The following is a 26,946-nucleotide window of genomic DNA, read 5'->3' as shown; positions in this document are numbered from 1 at the left end:
TGGAATTGCTTCCCAAAGTAGTTGGGTAAAAGAGGAGAAATGTCATACAACGTAGACCAGGAAATACCTGAGGCTAGTAGAAGTACAAATGAGTTTGGCTACAAAAGTGTAGTTATAAAGTTGGTGAAAATGCATAGGAGATTGAAAACCAAGTTATTTGTTATCTTAGTGCAAACGTAAAGGGAGATTTATAAATGGAAAGTGTGTATGGGGAATGCTGAATGCTCTCCGCTGGGTATGTCACTTGCTACTTAGAGGAGCAAAATCACAATATGGTGACTGGGTGAGAGCAGAAGGCAGAGTTGCTTATACACCGTACAACCCGTGGGTAGACATCTGCCGCGATTGAGAGCTAGCCGCCCCGACAGACATCGAAACTAAATTCCAGAGGAAGTGCAGAACAGCTTTTTGTTGCAGTGGGTGGGTGCTGTCAAACCTCAGCTTTGGGGGGACAAACAGTAAGAAAGGATTCAAACTTTATTTTACCTCTCATGTGTCATTAAGAGGAGTGAGGATGATACTTGAATGCACAAGGCTGAAAGAGATTTGTGATAAAAATAACTAAAACTTGTTTCTACACCTTGGAGCATGAAAATGGACAAAATTAAGTTACATTGACAGAAATCATGAATCAATGGACATCTGATCACGTAACATAGGATCTAATGTATTTTTTCCTCGTGAAAGTTGAGTTTTCATTTATTTACTGGGAGGGCCTAGTTAGAGAAGCCCTGAAAGTAACATGACTGGGTTAAAACCAAAAAGAACTCTTTATCTTGCATGGGTAACAAGGCAAACATAGTTCTTGTAACTGAGTGTCCTTCACTGAAATTCCAAATATAGTAAATGATTTCAAAGCATTTAAATGACTCTTGTGTCAAATCCCATTGACACTCGGGAGCCTTTGGAAATGTTATGTTACTATCAATGCTTATGTAATGTGATCAAACAGTGACTGTAGGCTTGTAGGACTGAAGCCAAAGCCAAAAACGCAGTGAATATCTTAGTGGGGTGATTTAGTTCAGTAGCAGAGTCAGCATTTGATAGGCTTGTGCATGTCTTCACTTAAGCGCATTTAAAATGTAGTCCTTTTCTTTTATAAAACATGTACACATTTAATCTTGCAGCAGTTTTTAATAACTTTGAAATGAGCTACATGTTAGAAAACGTAATATAGTTTTACGTTTTAATGTTTTCCCCAGCTGGTAGGATAACAGAGCAAAAACTGTTGTATGTTTATCTGTAGTTCGCGTTCAGTTTTGTAGTAAAATTTGAGAACATTCAAATGAAGCAATGCCATGAAGCAGGATAACTAACTGTAACTCAGTCCATAGTTTGCACATGTGAAAATGAGTCATAAATACGTGATGACTTATTAGTATTTTAAATATCAATATGAAATGTTTTTCTGTGGTGGGGGACAGAAATGTAATTATTTTCATTGTAGATATACAATAATTATTTAATGTCAGAAGACACTATTTTTTTGGCTTCTTACTGGTTACTCTTTTGTGTGTTTAATTAATGGCAGAAATCATCTTGTGTATTGGAAAAAAAATATAAATTTTCACCTTTAGTAAGATACATCACTCTGCAGTAATTTTATCATTTCTGCTCACAAACTGTTTCGGGAAAAGTATGTTCTCAGCATTATGCTCACATTCCGTTTACGACAATTTCTTTGACAGGCTCTGTAGCAGTATACCTAATTTTTGTATCATTTGACCTATTTCCAAATAGTTTTGAGTTGGAAATGACTTCAGGTATTTGTTGTGCCTCAAAAAGGTATACTTATTTTTCTCTGTAAAAGACACAGATCTGTTGCGTGTGTTTGGAGCCTGCAAAATGGTCTTACAAGTTCAAGGGGAAAAATCTGGAGATCCTAAATTTAGTAGGTCTCTTCTCCTGTTGCATTTTAACTCCTGCACAAGTTTCTCTGCAGCCTCAGCGTGCAATATGTTTAAGTATCTGATGGAAACTTTCTCAATCCCTTATCCCCTTTCCTTGTGCCTTAGCATGCATACTTAACAGCCTGTCCTGAGCCCTGGTAGCAATAGGATTTCCCCTGAATAGGGCAATCAAGTTGCTTGCGGCAGGGAACAAAACAGGATTACTGATCACATTGACCAGTGTAGGGGGAGCAATTTAGATGATGGTAATGGAAAAAAAGGTGTTTAAGATACATCTTTAAGTTCAGGTATCCTGAATCAGCAGGTTATCAAATTCACATACTTTCCTGTTAAATTTGGAGGAAGGGCAAAGGCGAAGGGGCTGTCATTAGTATGGATGTTTTAACATTCAATACTATGAACTTAAAAGTAGTTTGGAATATTTTTACTTTTACCACCAGTCTTTGCCATGATAAACGGTTGATAAATTCACCCAAAAAAGCCCCTTTAGTTTCATTGAGATGCGGATGCCTGCAATGAGTGAAAAATAGTCCCTGAGTCCAGACACGCTGTAAGCTCTAACATTCCAGGATGTGATCTGTGATACAGTACAGTTCCAAAAGCCTCAGTAACTTGGAAGATGAGTCATTAATGAAAAAAATGCATTTTTCCATGCACAAAAATTCTGCTTTCATAATTACATGCAATATCGCGATAATTTAAAGCTATCACACAACATAGCTTCTACGGAGAAGACTAATGTTTTTAGGTGTTCTGCTTTCCCCTAACCAACATTTGAATTATTTGAGACGCTTCTGTAAAATCATACAGCATTTTTTCATATTATATGCTATAAATGCCAGAAATACAGCTACAATAACTGACCTTCAGCTGTATAATGGTAAGAGGAAAGTTTTCAAAACCTCTGGGCCTGATATATAAAGGGCATTGCTTTGTACATCAGGGAAACTTCACTCAAGAGTGAAGACCAGAGTATTCATTTGGTTAGTCCAATTCATAGGCTTTCATTATTATTTTTTTTTTAAACCATGTAGTACTTTTGTTCCAACTAAAAGTGATGACTCAAAAGAAGATGCTCACCTTTAAGGAACAAAAACCAGTACAAGGAAAGACAGATATGACAGTCTGTCCCACTGGCAGCTGAGAGGAAGGAGGCAATTTGTTCAAAAACTCTTCTTTTTTTCCTTTGGACCATTCTGTCACTGTTACTGAGGGGGCTTCTGGACCTTCTTGTATGCTCTGGGATGAAATGTTCACGGTGTATTACAGAAACAAACCCTGCCTGCATTGTATGACCAGTTTTAGTATAGGTGTTACAAAGGAAAAATGAAAGCTACTGCAGTGTAGCTACTGTTCTCTTGCACAATAGCAAAAATACAAAAAATGAATATGACCTTTGTTTCCCTGAAACTGCTAACACAGGGCTGATTGTATTGCTCTAGCTGGTGGGTAAACAATGATAGGTGAATTACTTAAATGCAAGCTGGAATTGTGTTTGTGTCTTAAGCTTTAGGACAGTGTTGGCCACTGATTTGCAACTAGTAAGAAAATATGGTTTAAATAGCAAAAGTAAGGTGAAATTGTTGGGGATATGGGAGGATTTGGGTTTTTTTTCTTTTTTCTCTTCCCCCCCCCCCCGAAAGAGTATTCTAACAGGGAAGAACTTGTTTTATGATGTTAAGGCATTTCATTTCAAATGTGAGGGTTTAAAGAACCATGTGGTTCTTAAGTACGTTTAGAAAGTTGTCCAGAGAAAATTACTATTAAGCAATATATCTTTATATTATTTTGTACTCTTGTGTTACTGAAACCAAGAGCTGAGTGCATGAGCTTGACCGTTGTAGTGCATTGTCTCTTGTACCATTTCTAGTCAGTCTAGGGTTTCCAGAGACCATGTTTCACAAGCTGTAAACTGATGATACTAACGGTATCCTGATATTCTGTCAATATGTATTATATGTAGATCACTTATATTGAAGCCATGGGCCTTAGTACTTTCTTATTAACTCAAACATTTAATCTGTGTAGTTGACTTTAGCAAAGAAGCTGTGTTATCTTTTTTTTAAACTTTAGAATATAGGGAGACAAAATTTGGTCCCTTCTTGCATGATGCATAGAAAATTAAAACCTTTATCAGTGTTTGTCAATTCTGGTAATTCTAATTCTCAGGTGATCCACAGTTTAAATTTTGTGGAAAATTTAATCCTGAAGTCTGAAGCTTCAGCCAGTTGAAAAGTCTGAGGTCTTCAGTTATGTTTTTTAAAAGGGACTGCTAAAAGGAAATGTCTCTCTTGCTTTTTTTTTTTTTCCTGTGCTGTTTTAACCTTTATAGAGGCACTTAAAGGCTTTGAAATTTGTCTTATCAATAGAACAGTTGGGACTGTCAAACCACTTCTGTGCTTCTGTTGAATTTAATAAAGTCTCAAGAGCAGAAGTAGGAATTCTTGCAAACCTTTACTGAGGGAGCAGGAAGTGAGTTGAAATATATGGTATTGTTCAGTTTAGCATTGCTCAAGCATTTTGTGAATGCCTCTCGTATTGTATTTAGATTAAATATTCATGTTTGGTTTCCTGGATTTTGATAATTGTGGGTTGTTTTTTTTTTTTTGGTGATAATACCTCCCAGTGTGTTCATTCTCCCACCTTCTGATTTGCTAGTTCTTATGCTGAAAAGAGAAGCAGAAAAAAATAGCCCATAGAACTCTTGTAATGTAGTATAAAAGGGGGCAAACAAATACATTTTTGTGTAAATTACTCATATTTTCTTTTATTTACTGTGGAAATTTTCTGGGTTATTTTGCATACGTGATACTGAATCCTGTAATAAGATAAGATTTATTCTGTTTCTCTTGATATAATATTCAGCATTTCCCCTTCTATGAATAATGTACAAGACCACCACATCAATAAATGTATTTGGTTGCTGTGTACTACTGATATACTCTTAGTAGTACTGTCCAGTTTTTGTGAGTAGTATTTGTTCCCTCTAGATTTATTTGCAGACATTGCAGGCTCGATTATCATATAGTAGTGCCTACTGCAGATGGCATTCACTGCAGCCTTGCAATACAAATGTAAGCAGACTGTGATTTAACTTGGATTTTGTAGAGCTGAGGGATGATCTTCTGAACTTGGTGTGAGTCCTACTGTGAGTCATCCATAGGTACTGAAGTGCAGTAACCTGTTTTCTGTAATACTTTTCCGTTACGCAGTAAATTCTCATTCGTGTTGCTAGTAGTTCAGCTGATTCGGTGTTTACAACAGCAGGACCCCTTGTGTGCTGATAGTTTGAGTTATGAAATGTTTCACAGATGTTAGTGTACCTAGGGAATTAGAAATGTTCAGTGCAAACTGGGGGAGACCCACAGAGTGCAGGTTTTGTAACACAACAGAACAGCAGTGTGCTAACTTGTGTCCTGCATGGGTACTTCTCTGTAATGCCTTGTCATCGTAGGGCTCTTGGGTAGAACCTGTTGAGTGGTTATACCTATGGTATATTTGAAAGGATAGGGTCATCTGACTTTGGCTATGTGTGAAGGCCAAGGGGAGGTGGGCACCCCTTAACGTAAGATGAGCAGTCTGCCTCTAAATTCCTTTGTAGTTTTCCTATTGCTAAGTCTGATTTTTATTTTTCTTTTAAGAGTTCTTCAGACTGTTTTTTAAAAGGAGCTAAACTGAGATATGGAGTCCAGGCCACTTTCTTTGAGAAGGTCAATTAGACACTGGAACAATTTGACAGTTCTTCATAGGATGTGCTGAAGAAAAGGCAGGTGGAATAGTTACTATTGAATAACCTCCCGTATTAGTGGAGAGCACTGTGGGACACAGCTGGTCGTTCTAAGAAATTCTTTCAGTTTAACCCATACCTAGCTCATACCAGAAACCTTTCTCGGGAAATTAAGTGATTTTAAGAATGCGTAAGAATTATTTTTAAAAGATATTTTTAAAGTTGGCTGTAGTTGCATACATATCACACCACCTGCGTTACTTCTGTTGCTCTCAATCACCCTAATACCTTTAAGAAAATAAAGATTTGAGTTCTGATTAGAGAATATTGTCATTGTAGATCTGACTGCCTTTACAGCCAATAATCAAGTAAATAAGCAATAGGGTTTGATGTTCATGCTTCTGGTTCTAATTGAACAAGTTCTGGATGTCTCCGATTTTGATGGGTGGTAGCTGGAAGTAGGCCTGTGGGTAAGTGATTTGAATATGCTTGCAGTAGATTGGGAATAGTACTGATTGACAGCATCAGGAATTATGTACGCTGTTTTGTTCTTGTAAGGGATAACAGGAGCAGCATAGAAACTTTTACAGTGATAGGTGTGAGTTACAAGTGTTTTCAAATAGTACTTCCTTTAAGCCTGTGAGATAAGCACATGCTAAAATACCAGATCTTCAGTCTTTTAGTTTTTAATGTCCAAGTTTTACAACTTTAATTTTGTATGCTCTGTTTGAAGGTAACGCCTAAAACTTGAATGCAAAAGTGCATATCCTGGTGTTAGTCATGCATTGGTAGCCCTAATATGTGCTGTGGTTTGTACGATCTCACGTTAGTAAGTAAATTGAGGGCTGTGCAATCTGGCATGGGAGCTGACTGATCGTTCTTGTAATCACTCATTTTTCAGTCCCTTAAGCTTCAGCTCGTAGAATGCAGGTTGCCTTGCAAAATTTATATCTTCCACCTATGCAGACAGGTTATATAGGCAAGGGTACTTTTTTGAACAGTTTAATGTGACAGACTACTTGCGTTTCAAGCTTAATAAGGGAGTGGAGTTTAGACTGAGGACAGAATCCTTCCTAGTTATGATTAGGGTGTTAAAAGCAAAATCAGAGTGTTTATCTGTAATGATCTGTGTTTCATTTTTAACTTTTAAGATTTATTTATTTATTTATTTTCCCCTCAATATATTTTATTTTAGTAATTGTCCAAAACCGGTGGACTGTGTTAGATTAGATTATGTTTGCTAATGTTTTTCTTCTGTATCTAGTTCAGCGTTTTGCCTTGCTCTCTGATAAAGAAGATTTGGGAGGGTGGGAGTAGTAAGTGAAGAACACTGGAAGAGAACTGTCCCAGTTTTGTTTTTTTTTTTTTTTGTTTTGTTTATTTTACTTTTTTAAAAAAACTCTTATTATTATGAAAAAGATAGGCTTTATGGGGAAAGATATCTGAAAGGTATCTGTGGTGTTCTGCCCTTCCCTGGGTACAGCTACTCATACTGGAATGTAAGGGATTAATTTTCAGGCATGCTGCAATTGAACATGCAGAAGAGAGAACAGTTCTTGATAACAGTCAGAAAGAAAACTATTGAGGCCTCTGACAAAGTCCTTAGCACTTTGAATACTTTAGTAAGAATGTTTTATTGGGGTAGCTAGATATATTAACTATTCAGTCTTGAATATTTGGGAATGAATTGCTGCTGTTTTCTTTTGGAATTTTGAGAAAGATGTATTTATTTATATATATATATAAAAGAGGTATAGAGAGCATGAAAGGTGGAAAAAATAAGATAAACTCAGAATAATCTAGCGTAAAAATGCTAGTGCGGCTCCATAAGGAAGAAACTTGTCTGTTAGATCCAATTCAGTGCTGGTGCCTTTGGTCTGGGCTGGTTTTTGGGTACTGTGCTCATTCTATTTCAGTGCCTATGGAAGATAGCTTGTGCTGTTCACTTCTTCGTCAACACAGTGACTGTGGTAGAGACAATATAGCTGTGAAAGAGAAGAGAAAGATTTTATTTGCCTATATAAAAGAAAAAACGAAAAGCAGCTGTATAGTTATTAACAACATTTACATATTATTACTCAAAATACTTTTCTTTAATTGTATCCTTTTGTTTTGATTGTTTCATTGTTTACATAGAAAGTTAAAAATGCAGATGTACGTAGAGTCAACTTTCCCATTACAGAATGTTATTCTTCTGTCAGGTATTTATTTTCAAGGCTTTCAGCTTTCTCTGTGGAAGAAATTCGTAAACATAGGCTTATAATATACCATTTTTATTCAGTGAGTCAGGTTATCTTGGATATGATAAAAGACCAGAATACTGTCCACTAAAAGAATGCATAGGAGGCTCTTCATCCTGATGCTCTGAAGTAGCTTTTCTAATGCTTAGTTGTTCTGTATTTGAACTAAATTGTATTGTTACAATTGCAGAAAGACAAGTAGCTAGACCTATGGGCTAACTGTAGTTCATGAGAAGATTGAAGATAATAACTTAGTATTTGCTGTTAGATCAGACATGGGCAGGTTTTAAATCTGTGTTTTGCAAGTAACTTCCCCTGTCAGAATTGGGGTGGAGCTTTTAAGGTGCTTTTTCTTCCTGAAAAAACTTGAGTACTACTACTTCTATTGTGTTTGCTCTTGGAGGTCAGGCATTTGCATTTGGAATGCTTGAAAAAGCAAGACACTGACACCATGGAACACTGCATTATTTTAAAGGTGTTTCTTATTTTATGCCACATAAATTCTGGACGCTATAGCTGAAGTGATTTGGGCTCAGGATGCGTGTTACAGTAACGTTATATTTTAATGTGTAGTTGTTTAGCCCAGTTGAATGCATTTGAAGGATATTTCTGTTCAAAATAAATTTGAGAAGAGTTTTGAAATAACGTATCTGGATAAAGTGCAAAGTTGCTGCAGCCCTGCTGTGCACATGAGTCATACTATTTGAGGGAAGTAACGCATTTAGTTGCAGTCCAGTTGATGAACTCTACATCGGTGAGTCATTAACTTTCCATCATCCTTTACTCAGAAAGAGAATGGAGTTGACCAGTATTCCCTGAGTCAAACTCAGGTCTCAGAAATCACATTGAAAATGTAGGGAGCAGATGAGGTTTTCAGACATTAAAATATCCTTTGTATGCTTAATGCTTTAATCATGCCTTAAAAAATACCCCAACCAAAAAAAAAAAAAACCCTAAAGAAAAATATCCTTTAATTATCATTAAGAATATGTTGATTGTATGGATCAATGGATCACAAGTGATAGGGAGGGCAGAGATTTTTCTCACAGATAGCAGGAAGAGAAACAAGCATAATGATGTACTGCATGCTGTCTTGGGTAAAGGGTTCAAAACTTACATGGTTTGCAGTGTTCTCTCTGCTACTTGGTCTTTCAGGCACTTCCATTTCATTCTGGATATCTTGACTTAACTGTGTAGATGCCCCCTCTTTGGCATTTGCCTTTTAACGGGATGATTTGGGATAGTTTATAGAGCATACATCATTCATAACAAGTGAAGGGTCTGGGAGGCAGTTTTCATGGCCAACATCCACTGTGTCTTAGAAAGGAACTTTACACCAAAAACTTCTCAGAAAAGAAGATGCAACTTTGATACAAGCTATCAATGGAGCTGTAGGTAACTTATGTCATCTTTCACTGAACTAATGCTGCTTAGTGTGCGGCTTCTTTTGTATTTCTTTACTTGTGTTTGTGCCTAGGTGCACGTTTATGGAAAAAAAAAAATTCCCACCTTCTCCTAGGTTCAGGTTAATGCCTTGCTTTGTATAAATCTTTCTGTTTGTCATCAGCCTAAATCTTGCTTACAGTATTTATTTTGTTTTTTGAGGGCTTGTTTGCTTTTTTAAGCGGTGTTGCCAAACATTTATGTTGTATTGGTTTGTTCCTTGAACTCTTTGTTGTTGTAAGTTTTACCTGATTTATTTAGTCTTTTCCAAATACTTCAGAAGTTGAATGTTTAACGTAAACATCTTGAAGGAATTGTTTAGAAGCAGTTTTATGCTGGTTAGAAATGCTATGTTCCTTGGAATTATGCTGAACTGGCTTTGTGGTAGAAAAAACAGAAGTTACATATGAGAGGAGATTTCAAGTTTAAGAATCCGAAGTGGGCCCATTCTTCTGGGTCAAAACTTTGTATAAGATGTAGTGCAAATATTATTTTATAACATTGCTGCAGTATAGCAAGCAACCGGCACTCTATTTCCTTACTCTGGGGTGTTTTTTGAGTCTGGGAATCTCTGCTCATTACCTGAGAGATGTAAAATCTGGTACAGATTTCTACCTGCGAACGATTAGGAAGTTGACCAAAGTTTCTGGGTGACTAAGACAAGCAGTCAAACCTGCTTGTGTTACCAGCAGGATAATAGTTCTGGGTTGTTGAAATACAACTGACAGAATCCTGCCAGAAAGGACCTTACTGGTTTTTTGCACCGATTATGATGAGTTAACCATGGTTTATTTTGCTTCTAAAAATGACTTCTTCCTGTATTTTTTTTTCCCTATTTTTATTTCTCTCTCTTTTTTCCTCATTGTACCAGCAGGGTTGAAATGCATTCTGCCATCATAGGATGATCTGCTTTTAGGGGCGTTGTGTTTAAATAGTTAACTGGCAGTTTGCTCCTGGTGTAGACATATCCTTGATACAATTCATTTCAGATTCCTGAAGGAAGAGCTGAAGTGTTTCTCTAGAACAGCATTATATGATGTGGCTACAATTTCCCACCTGAGAACTGAAAATGACTGTGCGTAGTCAGGTGTAGAGGCAGCACTGACTGAAGTAAGAGCCATGTTGCTTCCTGGCTGTGCGGTTGGGTACAAGGGTAGTTAGGATGGAAGACAGTGAATTTCCCAGAATGAACCTCCAGCTAACTTTTTGAAGACTTGACTGAAACCTGTTTTAAATGGGGAGGAGGAAGAATGCCTGCTAACTTACATACCGGTAGCTTCTTTTAGATGTGTGTGTTTATGAACAGTGTAATAAGATAGGATTGCAGGCACCTTGTCAAAATTCTTCAACTGCTTTTCAAGAAGTGCTACGATTTTACCATGGCATGCAATTCCAGAAGGGTTCAATAAGCAAGGAGTGCAAAGAACTCTGTAAGTGAGATGATCGCTCATTCATGAAAACACACAGTTACATTGCTGCTTTTTGGGGTGGCTTAGGGAGGTCTAGACAAGTGAGGTATCCTGCTGGACAACCTGCTTGCTACTCGATAGGACGTTGCTCCTTGCCAGCCCTGGAACCGCAGCGCTTTCTTGCTTTGTCCAAGGGATACTCTTTCCTCTCCTTTCTGGCTGCTTTATTTCTGAACCTAGCTTCCTGTGCTTTAACTCATAGAAATGAATAGTCAAAATAACTCTTGGGGTTCGGACTCTTCCTGTCACGTTTTGCATATAGTGCACTTTCAAGTGCTTTCTCTCTGCATAGTTGGGCTGGCCTACACTTTAAACTCCTTTTTGCCTGTGTAATGTTTGACTTGTTAGATGTTAAAAGTAAATCTCTGCAATGAAGGAGTTTATCTTAAAATTTTGGTACTCTGCTAGCTTTTGAGAGAACACTTATGGCACAGTACTTAAAGCAGACTTTGTTAGTGTGTTTTGTTAATGCTGTGCAACATTTTTTTAACTGGTTTACGTGTTGTCCTTGTAAATGTTATTTAACATGCATACAACATACAATGTCTTTGAAATACTTTGTGAGGCTCTTCCCCCTGCTCCCCACCCCCCCTTTCATTCAGAAGTTCTAACAATTCTAAACCATTATAATGCCAGGTATTTAAAGTACTTTCTTGCCACAGAAAAATAACTTTGATTAAAAAAAATAAATATATTAATGCTTCTCTATGCTTTTGCATACATCTGGGCTTAAATTGAGCAAAAATTAAAATTTTTCCTATTTTCTAAGCTAAATCTAGTTGTTCACATCAGGAAGTTTTTCAGGAAGGTTTCCTGGGGAAATACATAATTAACCATGCCTTTAAGTCAGGGTACAAAATAGATACTTTCTTGAGGTTTCTTCCAGCTTCTCTTTTTCTAAGAATGTTTTACTATTTAGTATCTATTACTGACCCTTGGGTAAAAGGAATGGTAAAACGTGTAGTAAAATGCAATAGGGTTTTTAAGCGCCGCTTATCAGTGGAGCATTGGAATGTCTGATCTGAAGAAAAAGGTAAAGTTGATACGATTTCATATTGTAAATCTGAAGATGATGATCGTGTTGTTATAGGGCAATGTTAGTTATTACCTGCAATAAACATAAATAATAATGAGGAATTCGTGGAAGGAGGGTAGATCAGAACTTTGAAATTTTATTCCTACTTTACTAAAGGCCTACTTATTATTTCAGGTTTTTTACTGTCCTTTAAATAGTAGGCTACACATCTTGGTGAAAAAGATTTCGAAGACTTGTAGAAGAATGTATGGTATAGGATTTTGCTGCTGAGATTTTTTTATTTTTTTTTTAAAGAAAGCGCAGAGACGTGTATTCATGGGAATATCAAGCATTTAGCTTTGACTGGAGGGCAGCAATTTTGTAAGCTGAGCTAGAAACCCAGTTGAATCTGATCTAAGTTTTTACAACCTGTCTTACCTAGTTTAGATGTGTTGGATTCTTTGCAGTTTATTGTATGAATTGTTGGAGAAGGCTTTAAATTGAAACTCTTGTCAGGACTTTTGTGTCAGAACCCTTAATATGTTTTGTAAGAGTAAGGAGCTACTGTGTTGCTGTGTATTTTCCCCATTTTCCCCTCTTACTCTTGTGTACTTGTGCTTTTCTCTGGCCTTATTGTCCACAAAGCACTTCAGTGTCTTTGTATATTAAAAACATAAAAAGTGCTTCAGCCATAGAGTTTTAAAAGAGTGTTTTGGTGTAGCCATTGAAAAAAATAATAAATCAGGACACAGCTACTTCATTGGGATGCATCAGCATATCTTTTGAGTGTGGAAAGCTGCCAGAAGGGCATTGCACTGGTACGTTGTGCTCTGCATAGAGTTTACCCTCCATTTCATTTCAGATTGAGGTCAGGATGATGAGGTGTCCTTATGAATGTGTGATTCAGTAACTGAAGCATCATTTTCAGCAGTTTACCAAAAATCTTGAAATGATAAGCAACACTTAAATTATTTGTGGTGAAAATGAGGAATCCCAAAACCAGAATACTCGATATTTTCCAAGCAAAACCCCTTTTAGTATTAGTAATAATAATAAAATCTTACTGATAACACTTTTCTAATTGACCTAGAATTCTTATCACTGAGCGTATGGGTACAGAACAGCTGATGAAGTAGAGGACATTGATTACATTCGTGGGATACTTAATTTCAGGTTTTAGTTCACTTAAAAGTCTGTTTCTGGGTGTATGTGAATGTTTCTGGTTGCTAAGTTCTCTACGGGTCCACCTGCATTTGACATGCTCTGCTTCTGTTCTTTTATTTGAAAAGAATTCAGCACACATTCTTAAAGAATAACTGAGCTGCCTCAGCCTAAAAATACGAATAATTGTTTAAACTGTCCAACAAACCTTGCCTGTATCCCCTTAGCAAGGTCATAAATTAAGGAGGAACTATAAATATTAAATATGCAGCATATATGAAATCAATGAGGTGACTTCTGATCTAGCAAAGTAAAATGGCTTTCTTCAGAAGCTGGTGTACAGGATATACAGAACTTCCAAAGGACGATTTGAGGGTTTTATTAGCACGGTCTAATTAACCTCCTTCCTGTACAAGGTGAAGTGTTATATGCTCTAAACAAGTGATGAAAAGTGTAAGGGAAATACAGAATTGGATCAATTTTCTTTTAATGATAAATAATCCTTCTAGTCTGGTTGGATGAAAGTAAACATATGTGGGTTATAGTTTTGCTTTTACTGTGTGCCAGGATTCAGCTCAGAGTAAATTCTTCAGCAGAGATATAAACCTTTGAAAATTGCTTTATAATGGAAATGGTGACAGACCATTAACTACAGTAGTATAAATGCATTGATTTATCATATGTATAGTTGTCCTAAGTTGCCAAATACATGAAACAGTATGTGCTGAATGTATAGGGAGGAGGCTTCTTTGTAGTTTTAACTAGTTAATGACATGAGTCATATTATGTTAAGGCTTCTCAAATATACGGCCCCTGACATGATTGGACAGGTATCATTCAGGGGCTAAGATATATTTGTACTGTAGTGACACTGCAGTCCTGCTCTAATTGCTATACTGGAAGGGGATCAAGAAGCATTTAACATGATGCGTTTAATCACCAATGCAATTATAGTACCACTGATGCAAATATGTTTTCCTACTACCAAGCCATAGGAACTTCTAAATCATAAAGAATCACTACTAGATATTCTGGCAAACCTTGTTCCCAATAAAAATGCAGAATCTGGGATTTTGCCGTCATACTTAATTAGTATCTGTAGCTTAAATATCTTTAAAATTAAATATCTAATGCATGCACACATGCTATATGAAAGCATTTTTTTCTCCAAACTCCTTATTGTTCCATCCTCAAAAGACAACTGAACAAAAATTATTTTCAAGAATGGCTATTATTCTGGTGTCATTTTTCAAGCATTAAGAATATACACCTGTACTAGAATCTTTACGTATTTTACTCTGGTGCAGCTGCATGATCTTGCTATTGGTGAGCATTTACATTAATAATGCGAGTTTACTGTTGCCTTAAAAAGTGTAGGAGACACCCCAATTCAGATAAAACTGATCATTTTCTATTGCCCTTTGGCACTTGTGTGGTGTTAAGCTAGTATTAGTTTTTGGTGTTTCTGGTTTGCGTTTTTTTCTTTCCTCTTAAAGATGGGATGGGGAAGCTAGGAAGTGCCTGATAGTTTGCTGGAAAATGTAGGATTTTGTCACAAAATCTTCAGTATTTATGAGGGGTGCCTATCTAAGTTTCTTGGCAGTTTCTTTTCATTAGGGAGACTGAGTATCCTGAGATTGGACAGATTTCCATATACTTTTTTTTTTTAACTCTCTTTGAATGCACAAAATTTCCACATGTAATGTGTTCTTGAACCTTCAGATTGAGATTGGCATTTTTAGATTCTGGTAATTCTGATCAGCTACTGTACATTTAGCAGTTTTTGTACATCTTTGAGATTTATGGCTAGAATTTCAACTTCATTCTCTAGATTTGGTTTCGTATTGATAAAATCATTTACTGGGAGAGGTGGAAGGAAAAACAAACTGCCGGTGAAGACAGAGTAGAATGTGCATTGATTTGGATGGTGCCTCGCAATGGTATACTCCCAAATGGCAAGAAATAAAAGGAATAATGAGTAGTAAAGGGCATAAATTTGAGTATGTAACTTTCAGTGCTTTTAGTGGAGTAGACAAGGCCACACCTTCATAAGAATGTACTGGAAGTACCATATGAAAATGGAATCAAGGAAGCAATCTCTTCAGTTTTATTAATTAGTTACATACCAATACACAGGATTTGAAGTATGTTATTTTTGATATTTAATGCCTTTTGCTGGCTCTCGCTTTGCATTATGAACCTTTAAATGGAGAGGCAGATGTTGATCTGACTGAAGTTAGGACCTTATGCCTGTCTGCACGTGCATCTGTCTGAAGGCTCCGAGGTTTCTTTTGCTATGGGGATTTGTAGGCACAACAGTGCAAGTAAGGGATGGTGGCTTGAATAGCCTCAAACGTGTCCTTTATTTTTATCCTTACATGTGACTTATTTATTGCTTAAAGTATGCTTAAATATGTTAAACTTCCAGGACTTCCCATTTCTGTAAATTTCTTCCTCTTTCAAAGTCCCTATGTCATTGGTACTGCTTTCATGGCTGTTCTTAAGGGAGTGTTTTGGTTTTTTTTCTTTGGCAGTGGAAGCACTTTTTTTAATACCTACACTTGTTTGAGACCGAGCCCTGTGGAACTGTTGCATGCAATCATTCTGTAGCCACTGGGGTTTTCCAGCTGGCTTGAAGTATCCTCTGCCTCTAACTTGCTCTGCCGCTTGACCTTCTGAGCTTGCTTCACCTTGTGCTTTCCAATCTACATAATCATTTTGTGTGTCACCCTTTAGTTAAATGGTTTCTTTTTGACAGATGGAAGTACCTTCAAATAGGGTTTAACTTTATATTCTTCCTCAGAGATAATACCATTCTATTTGCCTTGATTTATCTATAAATATGAATGTCTTTCTGAATACCAGCTTAAATTATGTACAAGTGGAGATTGTAAATTATCAGTATAAAACTGGCTTTCTAGGGATATTGTACATACAGAATGTATACTGTAATAATTCTGTATTAGGTGCTGTTAAGCATGAAGCTGACTTTTATGAGGGAAATCTGGGAATTGCCTTAGTATGCCCAGTTAAAAACTGGTGATTGGCTATCTGATTCAGAAGTATGCTGACTATCCTCAACCTAACTGTGACAGAAGGGTGTAGAAGTCTTGGGTGTCTTTGCCAGGACTGACTTCGAATTCTAGCTTCACTGTGCCTTATTCACCTTTACACTTAGGATTTTCCTGTACGTTCCTAGAAATCTGAAATGTATTGCTTTCCCTAGAAGCCACTGGCTCTAGATAGGGTTGGCTGCTGTGACCACCTCTTTCCTATGAAGTGGAAACAGAGGGCTGTATCATGACCAGGGCTGTCTGATATTTTGGAGCTTTGAGTTTTTAAATAAAATTACCTCTACAAATAACAGATATTACAAATGTATGATATACTGGAAAAGGCTATCGGGAGCAAAGAGATTTTATATTTTGGTGTTCCTGCCTGGCAGTATGAGGTTCTGGTGAATGTTTGAGTCACTAGGAAATAATTAATGTAAAACAGCGATGTGGTTAGCAAGATTTACTTCACAGAGAAAACAGCAATATGCAGGTTTGCTCAATTTTAAGAGTCTGGTGAGAGAGCCCTTGCCTGCTGTAAAGACGAAATCCTAGCGATGAGAGGAGGGATTTGCAGTGTAACAAAGAGCTGTCAAACATACATTTTACTTGACAGATATTGATGTCTGTAAGCTGCTTAATGCATTTTCTTTGTAAAGCATTTGCTCTAATTAAATATTGCACTTTCAAAAAGGGACTGATTGTTGATCAACACTGTTACTGTGTCTCTAATAAAAGTGCCATTTGCTTAGTTCTAGTGTAATGTTGATGGATCTGCAGTGAGGCAAGTGACCGTGTAGAAGAAACTAAGACAGAAAAAACCTACTCAGGGTTTAGATTCTCATCTTAAGTAGTCACCTCAGACTGACTTGGATGCCTTGAAAAAGCATGTAAAGGGATCAGAGAGAAAGTGATCCTTGAAACTGTAACAGTGAGCTGAAGTTATTTAGCTTACAAGGTCACTTGTCCAATAGCACTGTGCTTTCAGAATTCTTTTGTGTGTGTGTTATGAGTAAATGGCAGCCTTTTTCTTTTTTCACATAGCTGTATGTTGTGTGTGCGTGTGCATTTTCCATTGTTGGTGTGCTGATAAGTAAATATTATACGAGGCTTTGGATTGATATTTAACAGCAGAGATGGTTGACTATACCACTGAAAATATTTGTCGTTGCCCGTTCCAGTGTCATCAATATGAACCATCTGAACTCTGCCTTTCTTTTTCTTTGCTGCCCCTGGGGTTTAATGGCTTTGCAGAGAAGCTCCTGCCTGGCATATTGAGCTGCTCCAGAAGGTCTAACCCATAAGCAGTGAGTACTGAACTGCAGCACACTAATGCTGTAGGTGTTGACTCACCATGCTGTTTTTAATTGCAGTTCTCTTGAAGGTAGATAATCTGTGCAGACTTTCAACACAGATATTGAATCTTTGAGTATATACCAGTTTGATGATGTATTTGTATGGCTACGAATGCTGTTCTGCTTTTCTTTTTCTGGGAATTAACTTTTCTCTTGTGCACATACTGTTTGCATTTAAAACTAGCTTTCATGTGTCTGTGGCTCTTGCTATAGCTGGCAAATGCTTATGTCTCATATCTGCAGTGAACTGTGTTCTTCTAGAATTCTTGAGCCTGATATAAACCAGCTTTCAAATGTGCATGAACTGAAAAGCATCTGTAATGTTTTGATGTGACTAATACTAAGATATGATTGACCAAGTCTGGATTTACTTTGTTACTGGAAAGTAATTCAAAATATTAATTTGCAAACTCTGGGGGTAAAAATAATCTGTAATTCTGATAGGTGTGTTCATTTGTGACAATTGCTTTGAAAAAATTTTCAAAATTTTTGCCTCGACATAATAAGCAGGTTTGAATTTTGTAATTTGTATATTGTAAGATGCAGATCTCATCTCAAAATTCCATCCATGTTGGGCTGGAAATAGAAAACAACTGTTTTGGTAGTCTCAATTGGTTATGTGTATGCATATTTCTAAAGATAAAGATGCAATTAATTTGGCTAAATTAGATGTTCCAGCTAGAGGCTTCCCTCAGGAGGCAAAAAGGTCTTTTGGGCACGGACAGTTTTGTTACAACCTTGCCTGTCAGTATGTACTTTCAGACCTGCTGAGGATGGTGTTAATGCTTATACATAATGGCGGAGATGATTCAGGAATGCTGAACAAATCAACTATTGGGCAACGTGCACAGAAACTGGATTGCTCTTACCTAAAGACATTTTGACGCTTAGAGAGCTTTTGAGATATTCTCCAGCTCACTTTGTAAAGGAGATGTTGTGATGTTAGCAGAGAACTTTTTGTAAACTGGGAGAAACTTGTTCTCCTGTAGTATATAGCTTTGGGTAGTTTCATGGTAGCCCTAGAGAGGTCTATAACCTTAAATTTTTTATTTTTTTTTTTTGGTGAGCCTACTGACTTTCTTTATGAGGGGAAATACTTGTGGCATAATTGCACAAACACTTTGGAGACATCTGGGAGGCTTAAGATATTGCTGCCATTCTCCAGCTGTTTTTCTCTCGGCTGACGGTTGCTGCCCTCGAAGTTGAGCCGCACTAATGGATCATATGAACTATCCTAGTCCATGTCAGTGCAAAGTCATCCAGGTTATTTTAAATTACTGCTGGATGCAGCCGAGGGTAGAAATGAACGGCTTGAGGTAATAACTTCTTAAGCCATTCCAGCTAGACTTCCAAGAGCACATCTGTTTGTGTCCTTATAAGTGCAATACTTTAATCTCTCTATTGCTGTACTGTATTCAGGATTTGTCAGGACTGCAGAGCTGTTGCCAAGGGGTGTCTAATATTCAAGTGGAATGTATTGGCTCTTCCTGTCTATCATTATTATCATATTGCAATAGAAAGATCTGAATGAGGAGCATGTAACGTATACATTGAATGGTAAAGTAAACTTATTTTCATTTATGAGGTAAATGTGTGAAAGACATGTTTTAGAAGCTCTTTAAATTGGAAAGAGATTGCCATATGAAGTCTCTTCCCCTGACCGTGTTCCTAGTTCAGCCACTTCTAGCCACTTACCTTTGATTCCTAGCCTTTTAAGTTCTTAGCCTCTCTATACCCTTGCTTCGTTCCCCAGAAAACTTCCCTGTATTGATTAGAATTACAATGAATTTTTTAGCTCTTTTTTTTTTTTTTTATTTTTGCCTCAGGTCCAGCAAGACTATGAATCTCTGTTCCAAATGCTTTGCTGGTAAGTGCAGTAAAAGGTTTTGTGTTTTTGTTAGATTATCGAAACCACATTGTTGGCATCTTCTTCAGGATTTGTGCATGGGTTTCTCTTCCTTCAGTGTGTATATGTAATCAGATTTTCCTCGCTTTAGTGCTTCATTTATTTTCTAATCAAGAACCTCTTGTGTAAATGTACCAATCAAACCTTGTTCTTGAAGTTCATGGAATTCTGGAACACCCTTGAACTACAGAGCTCTGCTGTCAGCACAGCTCCTATACAGATGACGTGGCTTTCAGAATGCATAAGTCTGAATTGTAATTTGGCATTCTGTAGGATTTATTTGGTAATATCCTCTGAAATATGGTATAGATAAAAAATGAAATGTTGGTATAGAACACTTCTTATTCCATTTCTTTTTAACTTGCAGCCCTTGAACATTAAATCATCAGTAGCTCATTGATAGTCTAATTCTAATTACTACGTATTATTTTCTTATTGCAAGGTCATTGCTACTGTGTAAAACGTTAGGAATTGCTATTGACCTTTTCAGGTTAGCATCTTCTAGCTTTGCCTTTCTGATTTTTTTTGGTATTATTTAATATTGTAAACTTATTTTTAATTGTAATTAAAGTGCTGTCATAGTCCATGATTTTTAATTTCTCTTGGGGCAACACCTACAATCTTTAAAAGTTCAGTTTTATTTTGTTTTGTTTTTTAATTTCGGTCATTGGCTTGTCTATGAAACATTACTTTAATATTGAGCTTGCAGAATTTTTTTTTAAGGTCATTGGTTTCCAAGGCAATATCCTAGAATCTTTAAAAATTAAGGCAAAACGTAAAAAAAAAAAAAAATTAAAGTTTTTTTTCTGAATTTTTTATCAAAAAATAAATTTTGATTTGTAGATTTCAGATCTTGGGTTCATCATCACTTCATTAAACAAAGACATAGCAAATAAAGATTGTCAAAGGTGGTTCAGCAAAAATGATGCATGTATTTCTCTGACGGTTTTCCAAAGCCATGGATCACTGGAAAGGGTATATTGAAGAAAGTGCAAGTCCTTTCTTGTACTCCTCCTCCACTGACCATAGTCAGAAACGAGCTACTCGGTCTTTGATTTGACTCAGTACAAATGTTATGTTCATATTAGCACAGTAAACAACTGCAGTTTGTGTACTTCAGAAATGTGGACTTTCTGATTCTGAGATATCAAAATGGCCCATCCCTCATATTCTGATATTAACAGAGTACCCAAAACCTCACAGCCAGCAGACCAGGCATTAAGCAAAACATCATTTATTTTGGTTTTACTGTTTTGTTGTTGTTGTTTTTTCATTTGTTTGTTTTTAAGAAGAAGCAGCATTCTTGGCTTCTACTCTGTAATTCTCCTGAAATGCCATTGCCTCTGATGAAGTTCATTTTTTCTGTTGTAAAAATACAAGGTGATATCTAAATATGTGTGACATTTTGGGGGGGTGGGGGGGAGGGGGCAAGGGAGAGAAATCTTAGCTTTTTAAAATTTTCAAGACCTTCCTTATAGCCTGTTTATTTTAATGAAATAAGACTTTTGAAGAGTTTGAGTAACTTCGAAAGCTACTGCTAGTTGGAACAAAACCAAACATTGTGGAAAAAAGTAAATTTACTCTGTCATTTTAGATCTTAACTGTGGTTCCTTCAACAGGCAGCATTGAAATAACCAGTTCTGTCACAGTAGTACCTTGAAAGCTCTTAATGTCATCATTCAAACATAAGTTGTCTTTTTTTTTTTCTTTCTTTCTTTCTTTTTTTGGTGATATTGCTGAAATATTTTTAGCATATTTTTATACTGGGTTTCCAGCCACAGTATTGAAAGAGAAAGATGTATACTCTTGTTCCTGTAAATTCAACCACCACAGATAGCAAGATTTTGGGCAAGTAAGCTATTGAAATATGTTGTTCACCATTCCAGGCACTCCAAAGATACAATGTGAAAAAAGTTCCTCTTGTTTCTCTTTTAGCATGGCAAGTTATTTATTCAAAATGTATTGAAGCAGATTTGTATGTGAGGGAAAATTGGGAATTATTATTTCTCTTGACCGTCATTTCCTTTCTCTTTTATTTTAGAAAAAAGAAATCCACACAACGAAAAAGGTTAGTAACTTTGTTAAATGACTGTTTTTTTTTATTTCCAGAGGGAAGGGACAGAATTCAGTCTTCCTATTTTCTTTTTTTTAAATTAATTTCAGACACACACAGCAGCAAAGCCCCTTACATTTGTGTAAGTACTACCTTTTTATATAGATCAAGGGAGAAGGGCAACAAGTCAGCCAGAGATTGGTTTACATTTCAATATGAGTTATTATGTGGAACTTTCCTATCTTTACTGGTTTTTCAGACTTTCTGAACTGTGTACACGTTTGTAAATACATGATGATGAGCTCTTGTTTGCTTCTGCCCTTCCTTTCCTCCCTATTCCCTGGGAAAAATGGTCATAGTTTGATGTCTGTGATGTTAATTACCACAGAAATGGATCAAAGGGCAATAGTCAGGGGCTGTAATTTTGCCTTCTTGTTTGACCAAATACTGGTGATTTCTAAATTTATTATCAAGATAAATTCACTGAATTTTCACTTCCATTTGTCCAAAGATGAAACAACCAGCAAAACCAACCAGATTATGTAGCAGTGAAACTGAATTCCATGTTTTGGCTATCTTTGCAGCTTTGTATCTTTGTGTTTTCTTAAACATGGGAATACTTCTCATAGGTTATGTTAGAGATTAAGTTGTTCAGCTTTTTATGGCAAGAGTGAGCTGGATACTGCACGGATGCATGCAGCTGTTCGCCTAGCAGAGCCCAGTGTTTTGATCTAAATCTAGAAGGTTAACTAAGCTCTTCTGTTCAACCACAAATCTGTTGTTTGTTTGCCACAGGCTACTCCTTGGTTTGCATGTAAATGTTGATAAATACTGGAGAGGAGCTTGAAGTTAGCTATCCTCTTCAGCCCTCTTTGCCTCCTCTTCACCCCATCTGCCTGTTCAAGAAGGAATGCCTGACTCGTTTTATTTAAGCCATGTAGAAGCAGCAGACTCTGAAATGTTCGAGAGTCTCTCTGAAATCTTTTCAAGTTAATTGTGCTTCTGCGAAGTACTTTACAACATTCTGTCTCCAGTTCAGTGCTGACCACGTGCTATCAATGCCTCAAAGTCTCCAGATACCGTAGAAGTGTAATCCTACATATCAAATTACTTCAAATAAATTTGCTCTTCTGATGGTTAAGGCATAGTTGCTTCAGACTTCCTGCACATCCAGAATACAAATGCAATGAAGTGTGGATTTTTTTTTTTTTTAATCAGAATATAGGCTGGTAAGTGAAAAAATGCAAATTCGGCCAGACTGTCTCCCTTAGTGACACATCTCTTGCTAATACTGCAACCTCTCTTCTTTCAATATGGTAAACTGCGAAATCTGAGTGATTAAAATACAGGACAGTGATGAGTGATATTTTCCAAAAGTGCTCTTTATTAATCTGTCTTTGCTTCCATTAGGTTTATGGAAGTTTTAATATCAACTTCAGGTAGGGACGTTGTTTGAGTACTTTTGAAAAGCCACGTTTACAAAGTAGGCTCTTTCAGGCAGGAATTCTACCAACATTCCTGGAAACAACACCTGGTACCTCAAGTACTCAATTTTAATTGGAACCTTTGGGAAGAGTCACAGAACAAACTATTACAGAGTAAGAACAAATATTTCAATACAGAACACAGTAAAACTAGGCTTTCTACTTAAATTACCCCAAGAAATGCAGTCTGCCTGTAATCCATTTCATTGGGAGTCTAGAAAGTTTAATTTAGGTTATGGTGCAATCAGCCTTGGAAAGAGGGGTGCAGGAAGTGGATTTCTGCTTGTTGAATAAGGTGTGAAGCTGAAGGTAAGTGTAGCGCTGTGTGGTTTGATGGAGAGATGCACTTGGAAAATTGAAAGAAGATAAAATGATGATTAGAGTATTCATGGATTTGTGAATCAATTTCATAGCCCTTCTGTCTGAAGGTGTAATTGAAACTTCCAGAGGTGGGTGTCCATCTCTTAATCCAGCTCCGTAGTGTTTATGTTCATGTTCTGTGAAGCACTAGATCAGCATCACTGAATTAGAAAAAATACTTCAACCACATAACCCAAAAATTCTCTGAATTTCAGGGCCTCGACTCTTAGTTCAGTTTTATTTTTAGTTTGAAATCAAACACATTTTTTGACATAAGGGTGTCTTGTAAAAGTAAGTAAAAGTTAGAGATTTTTAATCTCCATCTATCAAGTAGTAAATCAGTATTGCTGGAACCACATAGGTATTTTCAATACCTATGCTTAGCTCTATGCCAGATTATGAAATTTTGTAACTTCAATAGTATCTTTTATTCTCCTGAACTTGAAAGATCTGGGGGGAGAGAAGACACTAGTATAATCTATATATAATCTGATTCTAGAAGTATCAGATTATTCGCTATTCTTTGTGTTTCCTCAACTCACTCAGACGTCTGACTGTAGTGTTACTTCATGTTTTCGTGTATCTTAACCTTTCTGCTTTGTTGAGCAGACCTTTATTTTGTCATGCCTAAGTCACACACAGTTTTCGGAGTTTAGAAAATTGGGGGGTTTATGTGACTCAGAGTCACTTGAAGAATACAATTACCTCTTCTATCAGTCTTTGTAAATCCTGGGAGCTATTCAGAATGCTGCCTTGTCTGACAGTAATAACACCTACTGTAAGCATGAGCTGGCAAAAATCGGTGTTCCTGCGTAAAGAGATTTTGCTGTTAATCAACTGCTGATTTGATCCTCAGTCAAGCTTTCAGCTTGTTTATTGGAAACCTTTTCAACAGGTCCATCTTGCATGTTGCCAGTCCAAATGTTGTTATTTTTGCTGTGTCCTGTTGTATGATAAATGATAAATTATGCTTTATTCAGCCCTTCTCTTCATGAAGTTTTCATTCCTAAATGAATGGTTAAAAATCTGCTGTGTTTGCATTTTCCATATCCTTACAATTTCTGATGTGAATCCACGTGTTTTAGTACTTTGCTAGAAAAGCAGCAAGCATTTTCAGAAGTTTTGAAAACAGCACTAAGTACTAGCTCTCTATCTGTACACAAAATGTTTCTTTTTCAGTATGATATTCCCTTTGTTGGCTCCTAATGGAAACCGGTGCCTCAATTTGTTGCTTCATTAGACTAGAATTTGTTGTTGTATTCATGTCTGTCTTTGTATTTTGAAGTACATGGACGGCTTGCTATGAAAAACATGCTCACTGGCTTGTACTTGAAAGTCGTCAAGCTTCATCTTCAACTTTTATTGCACAGCCAGGCTTGGAGCTAAATAATTCTTTGGAAAATTGTATAGCTGGTTACAGTGGCAACAAAGATATTTCTAATTTCTAGAGCACCTACTAATAAAGAACTGTAGCATTCCAGCTACAAACATAGATACTGTTTGGCATACATGTAATTTCTTTTACTCTACGATCAAAGAATTTTTAAAAGGGGAATGCTGGTAGGGAAAAGATGTCTTTAGCATTATTAGTAAACTTGAAAAGGTGAGATGTGTGATGCGAAGCTTGAGAAAGACAATCACCATATAATGGAATTAAGTAAAAAAAAAAAAAAGAAGAATAAATTACTTTAGTTGGGCTTCACTTATCAGCTTGATTTGCACTGCTGGCCCCAAAGATTCTTTTTATTCTGTTAGTATGCATTATTCTGTGGCTTTAAAAAATGTAAAGATCTGAGTAATAGCTCTGTTTGGGTTGTTAGAACAGGGCAATATTTTGTGGAAGGATTGTGAAAAGATCTATATGTTTTTAGTTTATTCTTCTTCCCCTAACCTGTCTTAAAATTTTTGGAGGGGAAGTACAAATTAATAGAAAATTAGTTTATTCAAATACAGTTATATTATCTATGCTTAGAACTAATTGTACGGGAGAATTGGAAATATGGGAGAGAAAGATACCTGAAGCTTTCTAGGCTTGCTGGAGTTTCAAGAGTTAAGTAGGGGTCACATTTTGTGTGAAGTTAGTATAACATTACTTGAGGGGTCCCTTTTTTTTCTCTAAACTGTCATGGCATGGAAGTTGTGGAGTACAGGGCTCCTATGTTGCTTGGTGGCAATACTGAGATGATTTTGCTATACATTATATAGAAAGGCGTTAAAGATGCTGAGTGGAGGACACATCCCTCATCTGCCTGGGACCTGGCTGTGTGAAGGTATTGTGTGCACAGCAATGCATCACAGGGTGTCAGTAGGGCCAACGGCTCAGCTGCTGCTTTGATTTGCTCAATTATTTTCTCCTTTTTCCTCCTCCTTCATCTTCTCCCATATAAAATAGTGGGAAGGGGCAAGGACTGATGGAGGACAGACCCATGAAGTACTTTTGTACAATCATTAGTGGAAGAAAGAGAGTTTCTTTCACAGTTGTCACTCAGATGTTGTGTATTGAAGTCGGATTTGTTTTTTTTTTCCTTTCTCTGTTTTCCTCTTTCTGGCTACTACTAACTTCAAATTGGTAGGGCTTTTTCCAGTCACATTTGAAAGTGTCTTTTCACCAACAGAGCCTAGGAAAATTGAATGCCTTTTAATTAAGAAATTTAACATTTTACAGTCAGCCAATCCTATCAGCCAACTACCCTGTAGGACATCAGTGGCTGTTTCATTGGATTGCATCTTGCTAAATCTATAGTCTGGGGCTCATTTGTTTAAAAATATAAATTCCACTCAAACAAAAATATGATCTCTTCTCAGTACTGGCTACCTGAAAAGACTGCCAAATAGTCTTGATTTAATTTTCTCCTCTGTCTTGACAAGACATCAGCGATATTTTCCGTGTGTTTTCTTTTTCTTATGTCAGAGGATTGCCAGTCCCATTGTACAGATTGATCTGCAAGCAAAGGAAGGAGCTCAGCCTTTTTTTTTTTGGTCTCAGACTGGCATTATTTTTAGTTTTTCATAGCTCTATTTTCTAGTATGTTTTCTTCTTTATGGTAAAGCCAGTTTCTTTTTGTTAATACCTTGTTCACCTTCTAACTCGTAACCTTTCCAAATGACTTGTTGAAACACCAGCTGTAATTTACTCTCTTGTGTATAGGTTCTCTGATGATACAAAAAAAATGTTTAGAAATATGACTTAATTGCCATGATGTTTGCACATTGCCAGCATGGAAGCAGAGTCACCTGTTTACAATGTACAACCCTCAGCGTTAATTTATTAAAGTTTCTTGTGACTCCATTCTCCTATAAATGCGTGCATAAGACAGGAGAGGGAATGTTTTTCTTTTTTTCCCATTTAGCAATTTGCTTGAGTTATAGAAAAGTCTGTGCTCTTTTTTGTGTATTTGCTCGTTTGGAAACCTTCTATAGTTTATAGAGACACTAGTGATTTGTTCCTTAGCCTCCCTGTGGAGTTTGCTCCATATTACAATCTAATTCCATGTCCGTGTCGTGCACTCCTGAGCTGTTAATTTGTACATTTCGATGCAGTTTGTTTCATCGTGTTTTTGTAATCCAAACTGAATGTAACGAGCTGTGTGCTTTGGGGACCCAGCCTTGCCTTGCCAATTAGAACAAGTGGTTACTAAGAGCGAGCATGTTTTAAATAAAACATGGCAACTCTGCATGGGACCGGCAGCATTCAGGGAATAAAAAAGGATATTTAACTCTTTCTTTCTGAAAAGACAGGTCAGTATCAGTAAGCACATATTAGAAACCTT

General features: G+C 36.7%; 1 protein-coding gene across 3 annotated transcripts in view; it reads left to right on the top strand.

Moving 5' to 3' along the window:
- Positions 1–26,946, top strand: part of ZFAND3 (zinc finger AN1-type containing 3) — a 150,042-nt gene that overhangs the window by 16,565 nt on the left and 106,531 nt on the right. Inside the window, exons 2-4 of one of the 3 annotated variants that reach the window (XM_074579725.1) lie at positions 17,273–17,325; positions 19,200–19,240; positions 21,321–21,347. In XM_074579725.1, coding sequence (XP_074435826.1) covers positions 19,213–19,240; positions 21,321–21,347 — 55 coding nt within the window. In that variant the 5' untranslated portion in view covers positions 17,273–17,325; positions 19,200–19,212. Of the gene's footprint in view, positions 1–17,199; positions 17,326–19,199; positions 19,241–21,320; positions 21,348–26,946 lie in introns of all 3 variants that reach the window. The other 2 variants (XM_074579727.1, XM_074579724.1) reach the window with 2 other exon arrangements.

This window comes from Larus michahellis, chromosome 3 (genome assembly GCF_964199755.1).
Source record: "Larus michahellis chromosome 3, bLarMic1.1, whole genome shotgun sequence".
NCBI lineage: Eukaryota > Metazoa > Chordata > Aves > Charadriiformes > Laridae > Larus > Larus michahellis.
The sequence above is the reverse complement of the archived record's forward strand: the minus strand, read 5'-3'. Positions and strand labels throughout refer to the sequence as shown.